Source organism: Molothrus aeneus, chromosome 15 (assembly GCF_037042795.1).
Source record: "Molothrus aeneus isolate 106 chromosome 15, BPBGC_Maene_1.0, whole genome shotgun sequence".
Taxonomy (NCBI): Eukaryota; Metazoa; Chordata; class Aves; order Passeriformes; family Icteridae; genus Molothrus; species Molothrus aeneus.
The window spans coordinates 11,122,211-11,137,131 of record NC_089660.1 but is presented as its reverse complement, the minus strand read 5'-3'; the positions used below and the strand labels follow the sequence as shown (position 1 = coordinate 11,137,131).

At 49.8% G+C, this 14,921-nt stretch overlaps 1 protein-coding gene across 1 annotated transcript; it reads left to right on the top strand.

Moving 5' to 3' along the window:
- Nucleotides 1–804: 804 nt before the first annotated feature.
- IRF1 (interferon regulatory factor 1) lies at nucleotides 805–7,664 on the top strand. The gene is made up of 10 exons (XM_066560086.1): nucleotides 805–915; nucleotides 2,042–2,133; nucleotides 3,103–3,202; nucleotides 3,392–3,568; nucleotides 3,879–3,928; nucleotides 4,055–4,190; nucleotides 4,357–4,482; nucleotides 5,084–5,127; nucleotides 5,999–6,134; nucleotides 6,587–7,664. Exons 2-10 carry the CDS (start codon nucleotides 2,047–2,049, stop codon nucleotides 6,682–6,684), a joined length of 954 nt encoding a protein of 317 aa, XP_066416183.1. The 5' UTR covers nucleotides 805–915; nucleotides 2,042–2,046; the 3' UTR covers nucleotides 6,685–7,664.
- The last annotated feature ends 7,257 nt before the right edge of the window (nucleotides 7,665–14,921 follow it).

The following is a 14,921-nucleotide window of genomic DNA, read 5'->3' as shown; positions in this document are numbered from 1 at the left end:
GAGGGATAAGAGGGGATAACACCACTGGCCACCATTTATCATAGAATCACAAAATCCCAGGGTGTTTTGGATTGGAAAAGACCTTAAAGTTGCCAACACCTTGGAATAAGGACACCTTCCACCAGACCAGGTTGCTTCAAGCCCCATCCAAGCTATCCTTGAACACTTTCAGGGACAGAACATCCTCTCTGGGCAACCTGTTGCAGGGTGTCACCACCATCACAGGCAAGAATTTCTTTTTAATATCTAATCAGAACCTATCCTTCTGCTAAGCATGAAGCCATTCCCCTTGCCACCTGCCGCTGGTGTGCTGAGGCCAGGCGGGTACCTGGCGCAGGCTGGTCCCTGGTTTAGGTGCACCGTGATGTGCACAGGAAATGCTCTGGCGACTCCACCGTCTCTTCCTGAAAAGGGGGCTGGGAAGGGAACAGGATATCCCTGCGGGACGGGGGCTGGGTCCCTTGGGAGGACGGGGACAGGGTCCCTCCATGGGACAGGGACTGGATATCTCTGTGGGACAGGGACTAGATCCCTCCATGGGATAGAAGGTGGATCCTTCGGTGGGACGGGGGCTCGGCGCTGGATCCCGGGCGGCGCTGGTTCCGGCGGGGGAAGCGCGGGCGAGCGGCGGGGCGGGGCCGGGCCGGCAGCGGGGGAGCCGCGCCCCCCGAGCCGCTGGTGCTACAACAGCGTGATTTCCCCGAAGTGATGCTGCGGCGGCCGCCAATGACGGGCGCGTCCACCCCTCGCCGCGGCGCGGATTGGCCGGGCGGCGGCCGGGCCCGGGCGCGGGGAATCCCGGAGCCGCCGCGTTATACCCGCGGGCGCGGCCCGCGGCTGCCAGAGCCGGGCGGCGGGCGGAGGGTGCGCGTCGGCCGGGAGAGCCACAGCTCGGCACTGCAGGGCACAGCGCAGGTGGGTCCTGCTGCACCCTATCCCATCCTATCCTATCCACCCTATCCCATCCTGTCCCATCCTGTCTTATCCTACCCTATCCCATCCCGCCGTTAGCCCCCGCTTTGCGCAGCACGGAGGCTCCAGGGGAAGGAAGGCGCCCCGCAGGGTCCCTGGGAGCGGTGCCAGGGGCTCGGCGCCGCTGAATTGCGCTGGTCGAGAGGCGGCAGCGCCGGCCCCCGTGAGCGGAGCGGTTGTGGAGGCGGAGCGGGGGCACTGCCCCGCAGCCGGCGGGGTGGGCACCGCGCATCCTCCTGCGGGCAGCGGCCGCGGGGCACGCACAAGCCCTGGGGGACAGGCTGGGCCGGGCCGGGCTGTCCGTGCGGAGCCGCGGGGCCGGGCTCGGCTCCTCTCGGCCGCTGAGCCCCGGCGGAGCGGAGCGGGCGGCCCGAGCCCCGCTGCTCGGGGCAGCTCTTGGCACACCCTGGCCCGGGGCGGGCACTCTCCGGGACTCCGCCGAGCAGGTTGTTGGTGAAAGTTAGAAACGCGTTCTTGGGGCAGTCTTGGGCCGTGTGTCTTGGAAAAACACCGCAAACAGGAAATTATTTGTGCGAAGGAAGCGCCAGCAGGGCCGGTGCTCGCGGCGCTGCTCGGGACGGGTCGCGGTGGGACTGGGGATCCCACCTGCAGCAGCACCGCTGCCCCTGCCTTGCGCAACTTAATTAATAATAAACTTTTGAGGAGAGGATTTTGCAGTCGGTGGCTGTAGGGCGGGGGGGCACCCGCACCCGGTGGCGGTGGTGGCGGGACCCAAAACGGGCTCGGAACCGGGCTCAGAACCGGGCTCCCCGCGGGCTGAGCGGTCCCAGCAGAGCTCCCCACGCAGCACGGGCTGAGCACCCAGTGCTGCCATCGGCCTCTGCCGAATTCCAAACCTTGGCCCTGCTTTGGAGCTGAGCCAGGCGGAGCAGGAAGCACTTCCCTCCAGGAGAGGGTGAGAGCCACTGAACGAGTTGAGACTCTGGAAAAGTAGCTCTCGGTAGCACACTGGTGATGCTGAGCACAGGCGGCATGGGAGGGGCGACACTGCAGAGTGCTTAAAACAGCGATGAGAGTTTGTCTGACCTGTTCGTCACTCCTTGCACAGCCAACATGCCGGTGTCAAGAATGCGCATGAGGCCGTGGTTGGAAATGCAGATTGATTCCAATCAAATACCTGGACTGATATGGATTAACAAGGTGAGGCTGCTTTGTACTGTCATCATCGTTAGTAGTACTACTTGTGTAGCATTAATATTCCTTGTTCTTAAATGACACTAAACACAAATCAAGATCATAAAGGAAAAGACATGGAGAAAACCTGCCAGCATTATGCTTAAAAAGCAACAGCTTTTGTTTGCAGAAAAGATAGCTCTGCTTGGTACACAGTGGAGTAGTTCCATTTTTCCTCGGAAAATTCCCAGGAGGGGAATGATAAATTGCAATGAAAACATTCTGGGTATGTTGGAGAATGAAGAAACCTTCAAAATCGCTTTTAACTCCTGCTGCTCATTGAGCCAAGTCACCTCCTGTTCCAGATAAGCAGCTGCTGTTACACTCCAGTTGCTTCCATTTTTAAGATCCTGCCTGAAGGAAATGTTGGATTTTTTGGTCTGTAAGGCATATCCCTGTTACCAGGGTGTAGCACAGGTCGAGATCACTGAGTTTATTGAACCAAGCCTCTGAAGTTTCCATATCCACCCCTAGAGGACATTTAAGCTACATTTTTTGTAGGATTGCTGCAGGATATTATGGGCAACTTAAAAAAGGGGATTCTCTGACAAAATCTATCTAGAAAAAATGCTTTAATTTATGACATAATAATAAGTTAGATGCAATGTATTGAAATTATTTGGGGATAAAGTTGATAATATTTCTGACTTCTACTGTACTGTAGTACCTTTGGGTTTTTTTTCCCAATTTCAGAAATCATATAAAGCCTTAAATGCCATGAACAAAATAGATGGAAAATGGCTATTTAATTAAAATATTGATTAAATAACCATTGTAGTTATATGCCAATAGTTATAACCCCCCCTGCTCTAAAATACAGAGCAGGGGTGTTAGAACATTTCTGAGATGCAACTGAGAACTCTGATTAAATCCATCATTCCAAACTGGCATGTGACATTTCTTTTTAAATTCAAATCTCTACTGGTTAAATTTCAGGATAAGAGGATCTTTCAGATCCCATGGAAACATGCAGCTAAGCATGGCTGGGACATGGAGAAGGATGCCTGCCTTTTCAGGAGCTGGGCCATTCACACAGGTGGGTGCTGCCTTTGCATTCCCATCACTCACATGACTGGCTTGAACAAGGCTTTTTTTTTGCCTTGCCTTACACTGGTAGTTAGATTAACTACTAGCATGTATGCCAGAAAATAGAATGTTGGTATCTTTTGGTGGGAAAAACCAGCACTGGGAAGTCTAAAATACACAACCCATCTCTTATTTATAGGAAGGTATAAAGAAGGTGAGAAAGATCCTGATCCAAAAACGTGGAAGGCAAATTTCCGCTGTGCCATGAATTCCCTGCCTGACATTGAAGAAGTGAAGGATAAAAGCATCAACAAGGGCTCCAGTGCTGTCAGGGTTTACAGGATGCTGCCACCCTTGACAAAGCACCAGAAGAAAGGTAAACCCTTGGCAATCCACTGCTTAAACAGCACTTAAAGGTCCTGCTCTATACAAGCAGGGGGTGACTGACCTGTTGGTAGCACTGGTGCTACTGGGCTTGCTCACTGGGCATTGCTGGGAACAGCTTGTACAAACAGTTCATTTTATCCCAAATTCCTTAAACATGCCCAAAGGCAGCATCAGGGGGTCAGGGGTATGGCTGGTGGTGGCAGTAGCTGAGCTTGCTGAGCAGGTTTCAAGGCTGCAAGAGCTCACACTTGCCTAAAATGTGCAGCCCTTTCTCACATTCGTCTTATTTTATTTCACAGAAAGGAAGTCAAAGTCTTCAAGAGAGGCAAGAAACAAGAGCAAGAGAAAGGTATGTATGTGTCTGTAGAGGCAGCTTAAGAAGTTAGAGGTTTTGGTGGTTTTCTTTCTTAACTTTTTTCATATGGGAACTTGCACGTTCTTAGACAAGTCTTTCATGCTTTACCCTTGTTTTCAGTGTTATGAAGAGACAAGGCTGAAAGAGTCAGCAGAAAGCTTAACCAACACTCCTCTGCCAGATGACCACAGTGGCTACACCATTCACGACTATGCAGGGCAGGAAGTGGAGGTGGAGAGCCCAGCCATCACCTTAGGTAAGACGCTGGGTTTAGGGCTGAGCAGAGTGGAAAATGCCATTTGTGCTAAACCCACGGTCCAAGATGAGTCCTGGGGCTGGGGCGGCTGCAGTGTCAGAGTGGGAGGGAGGAAAGAGGGCTGTCTGTCTGTCCTGTGAGTGCCAACCCCTGGTGCATCCCGCAGACCTGTCCTCCTGCGAGGTGAGCGGCTCCCTGAGCGACTGGAGGCCACCGATGGAGGTGACCATGGCTGACAGCACCAACGACCTCTACCAGCTCCAGGTGTCTCCCCTGGCTTCCTCCTCAGAGGGTGGGTATTTCCTTTTTCCCAGCCCAGCCTTTCACTGCTCTGCTGGAGGCAAGGCAGCAGGATGAAGGAGTGCCTGGGCCAACAGGAGAAACAAGAGCTATCTTGTAGAAAAAACAACCCCCACCTGATAGATTTTGGGAATTTGGAGTTACCAAACCAACCAGGGTGCAGAAGGGAAGAGCTGGCACATGCCACCTACCCATGGGTGAAAGGCTCTGAAATGCCTCCTGCTCCAGCAGAGATGGTGGAGGTAGCCATGCTTGCCACTGAAAGAAATAATTAACGTGGATAGATCAGAGTGGTTCTTCACTCGGGGTGCAAATCATCTTCCTCCTCTCACCTTCCACAGCAAGTGGGCTCTGCTCTGTTGAGCCCTGGGGAGGCATCAGAGCTGGCTGGAGCCCTGCACCTCCACATGCAGTTGCTGAAGAGCATCAGAGATGAAGGGCTGTGAGGAGTCGGGGGAGGGCATGAATAAAATGTGGTCATGTTGTGTGACAAGAGAATATGAAGCAGGTTTTGTGGTGAAGAAACAGAAGTATGAGGGCTAAAACTTGACATCTATGTTTTCTTCCCCTTTTTTTATGTGCTTACAAAACAGTCACAGACGAAGATGAAGAGGAAATAAATCAGGATATTTTAAAGGTAAAAGCAGATTTTCTGGTCGGAATAAAATTGTCCAAAGTTGGTGTTTGTACCAAGAGAGAAAGGGGAGCAGGGATCTGATCCAGTCTCAAATGAGCTGAACGTACTCCTTCTTAATGAGGAAGCCTGAAAAATTAAAAATAAAAAGAAAGCTGCTTTGCAATCATGAACTGGAGAGGACACACCAAGGGAAATATTTACCCTTCATGTGAAAGTCAGAGGAAGTTACTGAGTACTGCTAGGACTAGAGGTTCATAGAATCAAAGAATCATTAAGGTTGGAAAAGACCTCTAAGACATCAAGTCCAACCATCAGCCCAGCACCACCACCATGTTAATTAAACATGTCCTCAGGTGCCATATCATCACTTTTTGAACAATTCCAGGGATGATGAGTCCACCACTTAGTCCACCACTTCCCTGGTCAGCCTGTTCCAATGCTTGACAATCCTTTCCATGAAAATTTCTTCCCTAATACCCATTATAAATATATATATATATATATATATATATATTCCCTTGGCACAACTTGAGGCCATTTCCTTGCTCTCAGGTTGTTGTATTAGGGTGTGCAATGATCCTCTGGACTTTTCAGTTTTGCCCTTCCCCCACCTCTGACATGTTTAGCTCCTAATCTGCATTTCCAGACATGGTCATGCTCATCCCACTGATAAGATAGGAAGAGATGAAAAGGTGCTCCAGCCCTTGCTGTTTTCCATGAACTTTTTTTTTTAAACTGACAAAACAAGTTTTCTATAACTTAGCATGAGAAAATAGATCCTGTTGCTCACCTGTCTTCTAATTAATGGCAAGTAAACATTGCACCCACAGCAGGAAGGAGCAGTTTTTACCATCTCCTTGTTCTCTTGCAGCTGCTTGGACCAGCCCAAGACTGGCACAGCACCAGCATTGGGGGGAAAGGCTTTCTGACCAACGAGTCAGGCACCCAGAGCCTGTGCAGCACCTACGGATACAAGGAGCAGGATGGGGACATTGACACCACATCAGGTACAGCTCCTGGGCTGGCCCTGACAGTCAGGGCCACAGGGGGATGCTGAAAAGGCACTGACTGGGAGGCAGCAAAGGAAATGGTGGAATTCACCATCCTTATGTTATGAGATTGCCAAGCAGCCTGTTGGAAGGCTGTAAGGAATTTGTTGACAAAAAAGAAAAGTCAAAAACAGCTCCAGTAAGCAAAGCCTGCAGATTTCAGGGTTACACATGTGTAAGTTAGGTTGGCTTTCAGGAACTCCTTGGAATATAACTGAAGAATTTCCTCTAGCAATAGCTTAAATGAAACAGTTTAATAGAAAGCATTTGATGTGTTTTAGGAAAATAATAAAGTATTTACTATCATCTGAGAAATCTTTCCATTTTTGATATTTATTTTTAATATATCTATATGCTATTTTGCTCTTGCTGCATTGATTCAGTGCCCATTCTTGGTTCCTTTTCCCTAGGAGAGATAGATTTCAGGCTCTACGACCAGAAAAACCTAGACTTCTCCTGGCTGGATACAGTGAGGCCAACCATGCAAGTCATTCCCTGTGGATTGTAAACCCTTGGCTTCCTCCAACCACAGACTGCTCTTAGATCAAAACTTCAACAAGCGTGGGAGAGTGGAAGAAGTTTTTTTTGTTACTGACTGAAGGATGAAAGTGGCTTTTCTATTCCGTTTGAACTGTAGGCCTGGAAGGGTTAGCATGAAAACCACCATGATCAATGTTCACAACGAACCCATCCCACTGGCAGAACTCTGGTGCTCAAGGTGCTCAGCTGCAGCTCCCACCTCACTGCTCTGGAGGTGAAGCTTCTGCTGGAAGGTGTCACTGTGCCATGGAGCCTGAGCTGGTGGGGTGCCACAGGCCTGGGGAGCCGGTTACCATCCTCCCCATGTGTGCTGTGACGAGCACTTTACCCACAGAGTGCCTAGAGGAGACACTGCAGACAAGTCTCTGACTGTTAGTTTTGATTGCTGCTTACCTGTGCAACACTGGTGACGTTGAGCTTAACTGTCATTACACTTCTGGAGAGAAATTACGCTAATGGGCCATCTCTTCTTTGATTTACTCCATCATATAGTTCACCTTTCAGACCCTTCAACTCTGTAAATAGACCACTAAAATGTGAAGATTCAGTTTAGGCTTTGCTTCCACCTAGTCCATTCCCCAGGTGCACTCCTAGGATGCTCTCTGCCATAGACATGCCCAATCCCTTTCCCCAGAAGAGTTCAAGAGCTGCTGCATGAAACAATTTTGCACTGATAGGGGCAGAGCTCTTTATTTTTACCATGCCTTTTGTAGATTCCTTCTGGCACTCTGTGGGGATTCCTCCAGTACTGCACACCAGCTGTAACATCCCACAGATCTTCTGGATCAGCATATGCAGGCAAGTGCTGGATGGAAGAGGTTCTAATGTGTGTGTGTAATAGATAGGAATCAAATCACTAAGCTGGAAAAGATTATTTTTCATGTACATTTTATTTTTGTATATAAAGTGTTGTATAAAATGTTGTTTAATAAAATGTTTTATATATGACATGTTTACTTTTTCTCATGGAAGAGCTCTGAGGATGCATTCCAGCTTCCTTGAAAACACCCAAACAGATGCACTGTTGAGACAGTTGGAGGGGTTTTTTCATGACTCATGAAAGCACAAAGAATTTAGTTTGCTCTACCCCCCAGCCTCTTCCAAGTGCAGCTGGTGGGTGGAATCCTCCATGGCAGGGAAGGGGAGCCCTGGTGCTGGTAGTGAGTTTGTATTTGCCATCATCTGCGGGTCAGACCCGACTCAGAGCAAGGCTGTGCTGCAAAGTCCTGTACAGCAAGTCCCTGCTGTGGATGTTCTGTCAGCAGAACCACTGGCTTTGGTACTAGAGCAGCAGTGAAGGCCAAGTTAAAGACCTCAGGTCTGCCTAAAAAGAGAGCACAGGCACAATTCAGAAGGCAAGGGGAAAGCAAGCTGGTTTTCCCCTGAATATTTGATTCATTTGCTGTATTTCATGCTGTAAGGGTCTAACGTCATTGCATCATGTGTGCTTGGATACAAGTGAGGCTGAGGCAGTGTGTGAGAGGCACAGGCACTGACTCTGCCTGGAAAGCCCCTCTGCTGTGCTGGCCTCTGGAGAATAACTTCATTTTCTGGGCCAGAGCCAAGGAGAATATTGGGCTGCAGGAGAGGAAGACCCAGCCCAAGGGGCTGGAACAAAGAGGACATTTCCTGTGCCTTTGGCACAGGCTTTGCTGCACTGACCTGCAGGGCAGGCACAGATGAGAGCTCACTGAGGGAGGAGGGAGAGCTGAGTGCCAGGTCATGGGTCTCAAACGCAGCGCAGTGAAGTGGAGGGGCAGCCTGGGGAGGTCCCTTTTCAGGTCAATCATTAACCAGCCCTCCCTGGCAGCCCAGGAGGCACCTTGGGCAGAGAGCAGCCTCTGATGAGCTCAGGCTGGCCCTGCAGGAGGCTGGGAGTGTGGGGACTGTGCTGTCCCCCCAGAGCTGCCACGCTCCCTGGCCTGGAGGCCCCTGTGTTGGGAATCCCCTGCAGCTGGGAATCCCTGAGTCCCTGGGCTGCCTTCAATCACACACACCTAAAATCCTGCAGGTCTAGAGCAGGAACATGTTGTGTACAAGCAAAGAAATCACCCACCAGATTCTCAGCCTTCCAGTGTTTAAAGTGAGCTTATAAAAGAGACAGAGAGCAACTTTTAACTGGGCAGACAGTGACAGGACAGGGGACATGGCTACAAACTGACATAGGGTAGGGTTGGACTGAATAGAGGCTGGGAAGAAATTCCTGACTCTGGAGAGTGCTGAGGCCCTGGCACAGCCTGTCCAGAGCAGCTGTGACTGCCCCATCCCTGGAAGTGTTTAAGGCCAGGCTGAGAGGGGCTTGGAGCAGCCTGGGATAATGAAAGGTGTCTGTGCCCATGGCAGGTTGGAGAAAAATGACCTTTAAGGTCCCTTCCAGCCCAAAGCATTTGATGATTCTATGATTCCATGAGCAGATTTGTGTCCTGGCCAGCTGCAGCAGCAGCTCCCACCAGAGAAAGAATGTGGGGCTGCAGGCCCAGAGCTACCTCCAGCCCTGGGACAGGACCCCAGCTCAGCACCACCAGCACAAGGAGGAAATCAGGTTTAAGAGCCCTTGCAAGTTTACCACACGTGGGGGCAGGGGGCAGGACAGAGATGGGAAACTTTCTGTGATGCAAGCATTGCTAAAAATAAGGTGGAGATTGATTCACCCATTCATGCATTAAAAGGGGCATGCTTTTCACAAATATGCTTACATGCAAAAAAACCCACCCCAGCATTGAAATGTTCACAGATAAAAGGTTCAATTCCCAAGATTTGGAAACAGAATAAAGCAGCAGCAAGTGCCTCACAGCTTGAGGCAGAGACATGCTGCAAGACTATTTTACCAGGATGTTGGAAATGCTTTCCCTTGCTGCCTGCCAAGGTACCTGCATGTCTGACTGCATGTTGGGTATTTTACCAGTGAAAAGTGGTGAAGTCCAAGGACAGAATTTGGTAGTTATTCAGCTATTGAAGCATCTGGATGGATAAATTCTACCCCCAGGTACATAGTGTCAGTTTTGCTGTTTTGAACTCTTTGGGAGGGGAAGATAAACAGAGTGGTGCTCTCCAGCTCAGGAGTGAGAGACTTGGGGGCTGCTATGCTGAGCTGGTGCCTGACTGCTCCTCCATCACCTCCAGGACACGTGGGACTTGCAGAAGCAACAGACTAAAGAGACTTTTAGGCCACCTGTACGTAGAGAAGCATCATCAGCTCTTTAGCATTAACTCCCTGCACAGGCCATGGGATAGATAGATAGGCCATTAGATATCCTAATCAAGCTCTTCACAAACCAAATAAACTCTTCATAAACCCAACTTTTATTTTGTTAGAATAAGAGCTGTTTTCACCTGTCCTATGCACACAGCTAAATTACCTGGGAAGTGTTCACATCACAGGAGAGCAGGTCCCTGGGGAGAGCTGCTCAGCCCTTTCAAACCCCGCCAGAGCAATAAAGGAAAGTTCCTATGGGCAGGGCTCAAAGGGCAAGAAGGTTCTTGTGCTATGAACCTTGCATGACAGAGAGAAAGATCTAAAGGCAGTGAAGCTGTTGCAAAAATAAAGATAACTTCTCTGAGGTGGAAAACAAAAAGGAGTCGTTGTGTAATCATTGGGCATTTAGGAAATGAATGGAGCTACTGCTGCAGGCTTGGAAGAGTTTCCATCACCTACCCCATCCTTACACCATCACTGGCTGCAGCTCACCTGTGAGCCTTGGAACCATTCAAAAACAAACTAAAAAAATCCCTTTATTTAGCTTTAGAGCCTTAGGCCATCAGCAGAACAAAACTTCCTGAAATAGTGTCAGACATAATCCCACATGCTGAATGCAGGAAAGCTCTGCAGCAGCTCAAGCACAGATGCTGCATTCAGCTGGAAGCAGCTGCTGCCTGGTGCCAGCAGAGGTTTCAGGGCTGCAGAGGCAGGATCTCACACATCCAGCAACTGAAGCTTTACCCAGGGAAAACCTGGGACCTGTACACAAGGAGTTGTTGCTTTGCCCCCAGTTTTTGTCCAAATGGATTCTCAGTGAGTGGCTCAGCAGTGCCTGGGGAAGCCTCTGGCTCTTGGCTGCCCAGAGAGTGGCACCTCACATAGACTTTGCCTTCCAGGCAGCAGAAAGTCATCTTGCAGTTGTCCTTTCACCTTTATTTGCTGTGATGACTGAATCCTGATAATCACACACATTTCCAAGCAGTCACATGATTTACAATATCACACCTGGAATAGATAGCAGTGCCACAGCTATGAATTTATAACTGCAAAAAGCAGTGGGATATTTATTTGTGGTACAAAGGCAAACTATTGCTTAGAAAGCAACCAAATGTCTTGGACTACAAGCACTTCTCTCTACTGAGGATCATTCCTCCTCTCCAGTTCCACAAGGGCCCAATTTCCCCCCGTGTTTGTAAAAACACAACACGATAAAGACAGAAACTTCCTCAGGGCAAAAGCCTCTCTCAGAGAAGGAAAGAAATGTTATCTGTAGAAAAGTTAGTGCTAGAACTTAGAGGGGGAAATATCTTTCCTAGAAAGGGAGATAGGGAGGAAAGTCACATTTTCATGGACCAGCTGTATCAAAGTTGTGTTTTCCCTTTCACCAATTGCTTCAGTTCACTGCCTGCACCCTCTCCCACCACAGTGCTGCCCTTCAGAGTTTTTTCTCCCACATTTTCCTATCCTCTTCAACATTTCTCTCATTGTTAACTCATCCCTGTTCCTCTCCAGCCCTTCTATGTGCAAAACCCCCAAGGCAGTAATAAAAGCAACAAGAAAAGCAGCATAGTGGAACCCAGGCACTTGCACTATGTGCAAGTACCACTAACCTTTGGTCTCATTTGTCCTGATAAGGTCAGGATGTGAATGCAGCCAGCGTGGTTCCCTGCCATGCACTCTGTCCTAGCACAGCTTCCCCAGAGAAAGAAGGAGCTGGAAAATGGGAAACTTCCCATGGCCCCTTCCAAAGTTCCAACAAGAGCATGGCACACACTGCCATTAGCTGAACTCTCACAAAGGCACATCAACCCAAGCCAGCAGAAGTCATAAATTGCCTAAAACTTAGAAAATCTGCTCATCCCGCTGGATTTGGTCACCAAGTAGATATGAGCAGAGATGTCACACACAGGACGAAGGACTCAGGGCTGCCAGGCATGAACATTCCCAACCCACTGAGTGTCTTGCTGGCCATGGTGGAAGGGCAGTGCCAGATCACAGGCAGCATGACAGGAAGGTGGGAGATGGCCAGGAGCCACAGGGCTCAGAGATGAGGAGGGCCAGGGACCGGGCAAGGAGCAGATCAGATGACCCATCCAACCAAAAGCTCTGTGCCAGAAGTTACCAGGGTCTGTCTGCATCAACACCAAGGCAGTTACCATCTGTTCTGGTGTATGAGGCTGGAAATCTAACACAAACACATGGGTGAAACAGGCACTGGGAAACAGCAGGAGATATCCAGGAATAAGGGATCAGATCTGCAGAGAAAACAAGGCAGCAAACCCAGCCTCTCTCCTTGCTTTCTGACAGCTGACACGTGCAGCTCTCCTCAGCCTTTTTAGCTTCAAAATGATCCACTCCCTTCATTTTGCTCATGATTCATACAGAAATCTCACCATGAAGCCTTTGAAGAGCCTGGCAGTCAGCCCCCAGCCAGCCTGAGGTGCCAGGTGGGCTGAGGGGTGAGAAGCTGTCACAGCCAGAGCAGCAGCTCAGAGCTCACCAGGGTCTCCCAGCTCCAGCAGGGAGCAAAGGCTGAGCTGGTGGCCCACCAGGTTGCCAGGGCACAGTCCCTGGGCCAGAAGAGCATCAGAACATGTTAGCTGAGCTGTGGGGAGAGGTGGGTGCTCAGCTGTCACCGATGAGCTCAGCACCTTTTCTGCAGTAATGGTGTCACACTTCAGCCAAGGACTCCTGCCTGTTGTGCTTGTTCCCCATCACACAGCACACTGTGGTCACAGCATCAAAGCTGGGGCAAGCCAAGATGTGTCCAGCATCTTCTGGGGACCTTCCAGGGGAATTCACCTTCAACAGCACTACACAACAGCCTGAGCACAAATAGCTGCCTGCCAGCCACAGGCAGAGGGAAGGACTTTGTTCTGTTTGTGTGGATCAATGGCTGAAAACACAAAAACAAGGGAGTGGTAAAAGGCAGGTTCTCAAAGGAAGGAGGAAGGAGAAGGGTCTGAGGAACTCTGGGCAGCCAGAAAATAGCTGGAGGTTTTGCTCCTTTCAAAGCACGCGTGGTTTGGCATTGATAACACAGAGAATGAAGGACAGCAAACAGCATAAGAATACTGGCCCTGGTTCAAATTGAATTGAGCACAAGCATTACACATATCAGCTATTAAATAACAAGAGTCAGGTGAACCACAGCATATCCACTAAATATGCCCAGTTTCAATATCTCCATTGCAAGAATATGTTTCACTGAGTTTGTTCTTTTGTCAGCTTAATGTTACAAAGATTTCACCAACAGTGTTCAGGCAGCAGAAGCTAACTGGGAAGACAAGTCCAGACAGGTACCAGCTTTGTTTTCACCATTTTTCTTGTTGAAGAAAGCAGGAAGCAGAGTGGGACTGTGCTGGCCTGTTCCAGCCTTGTGGAACAGGCTAGTTCTTAGGATATTTTTAACAATTCTGGAGGGATATGGCATAGATTACTAGTGGCAAGTGAACCATGTTAGACATCTGTATTTCATGTAGAAATAATAATTCTCTGTTTTATTCCTACCCAGGGCAATCCTTCACCATCAGCTTTGGAGGAGCATTACTGGGATTTCTCCTGCCTTGCCTGTCTCACCCCATGCATTTGTAACACCCCAAAAAGGCTTCCCACAGAGAAACATGAGGAGCTTTGCTGGAAGCACAGGCTGAGCCCCTCAGTCCCATCCCTAATGAAGAGCTCAGCTCACTTCCCTCCAGTATTTTACTCACATTAAACAGGTAACAAATATTCTACAAATATTCTCATCAGCATCCTGAGAGAAGCAGCTCACCAAGGTGTTTGATTACAATGCACATACCTTTAGGTAACAGGAGCATTCATGTTATTTAAGAGAGGGAACAGCCCTTGATCTGCTCACAGGTATGAGGAAGCCTTGAAATAACATTTTTTCTGGGTTCCACTGCAGGGTGACATCTCCTTCCACCAAGGAAGTGAGTGCCAAGGAGTACAGCCAGGCTCAGTGGCTGTCCTGCCAAGGTGGTGTCTCCAGGATCAGCAATGACTCTGCTCTGACAGCTTCTGTAGGGACTAAAATGTTCTGGAGAAAAGGAGGTTCAGGACAGATCCTCATTGCTCTCTACAGCTCCCTGACAGGAGGGTGGAGCCAGGAGGGGATCAGCCTCCTCTCCCAGGTAGTCAGTGATAGGACAACAGGAAATGGCCTCAAGCTGTGCCAGGGGAGATTTAGTTTGGATATTCGGAACAATTTCTGCATGGAAAATGCTGCCAAGCCCTGGAATGGTGTGGCCAGGGCAGCAGTGGAGTCACCATCCCTGGAGGGATGCAAAAGACATGTGGATGTGGCACCTGGGGACACAGTTTAGTGCTGGGCCTGGCAGTGCTGGGGAATGGTTGGACTCCATGATCTCAGAGGGTTTTCCAGTCTAAATGATTCTGGGATTCTGTAGCTACAGACCCCCACAGTAGGATGGAGGCAGGGGTCAGGGGAGCTGCACGTGGCTGACATTCGGCCATTCCCAGTGCCAAGGCTGGAGCACTAATGCTGTGCTACATAAACAGATTGCATGGAACCTTACAGATCCAAGCTGAGACAAAATTTCTGTATTTCAGGGGAAACAGCTAGCTGCCCTGGGGAAGGTCCTTCTTGTCAGGAGGAGCAACTTCCTCCCTAAGCCATATTTGAAGGCTGAGGACTCATGTTGGAGCAGAGGTTTCCCTGTTTCAGAAAGGAGGAATCTGCAGAAGCATTGGGAGCCACTGGGGTGGCAGGGGCTGCACTCCCACCTCCCAGTGCCTCGGCTGGAAGGAGCCACCCCATCATCACCATGACCCATTCACATGGCCTTTGGAAAGACAAGGAGGAAGATGCTCGTCCTCCAGTTTGTTTCTTTTTGCTTTCAGAGCAGGAGCTGGGGAGGGGTGAGTGTGATGCTGCCCTTAGCACGGGCTCTCCTCCCAGCGGAGAGGATGTGTGAGAAACCCACAGCTGCCCTCCCACACACAGGATGGGCACAGCACGCCTCAGCACAGATCCATTCCTA

What these genes read in the sequence shown, in the direction of transcription:
- IRF1 (XM_066560086.1), top strand. Translation starts at nt 2,047, where the DNA reads ATGCCGGTGTCAAGAATGCGCATGAGGCCGTGGTTGGAAATGCAGATT. An exon ending in GACTGATATGGATTAACAAG is followed by an intron (nt 2,134 to 3,102) that starts GTGAGGCTGCTT and finishes GTTAAATTTCAG; the next exon opens with GATAAGAGGATCTTTCAGAT. An exon ending in GAAACAAGAGCAAGAGAAAG is followed by an intron (nt 3,929 to 4,054) that starts GTATGTATGTGT and finishes CCTTGTTTTCAG; the next exon opens with TGTTATGAAGAGACAAGGCT.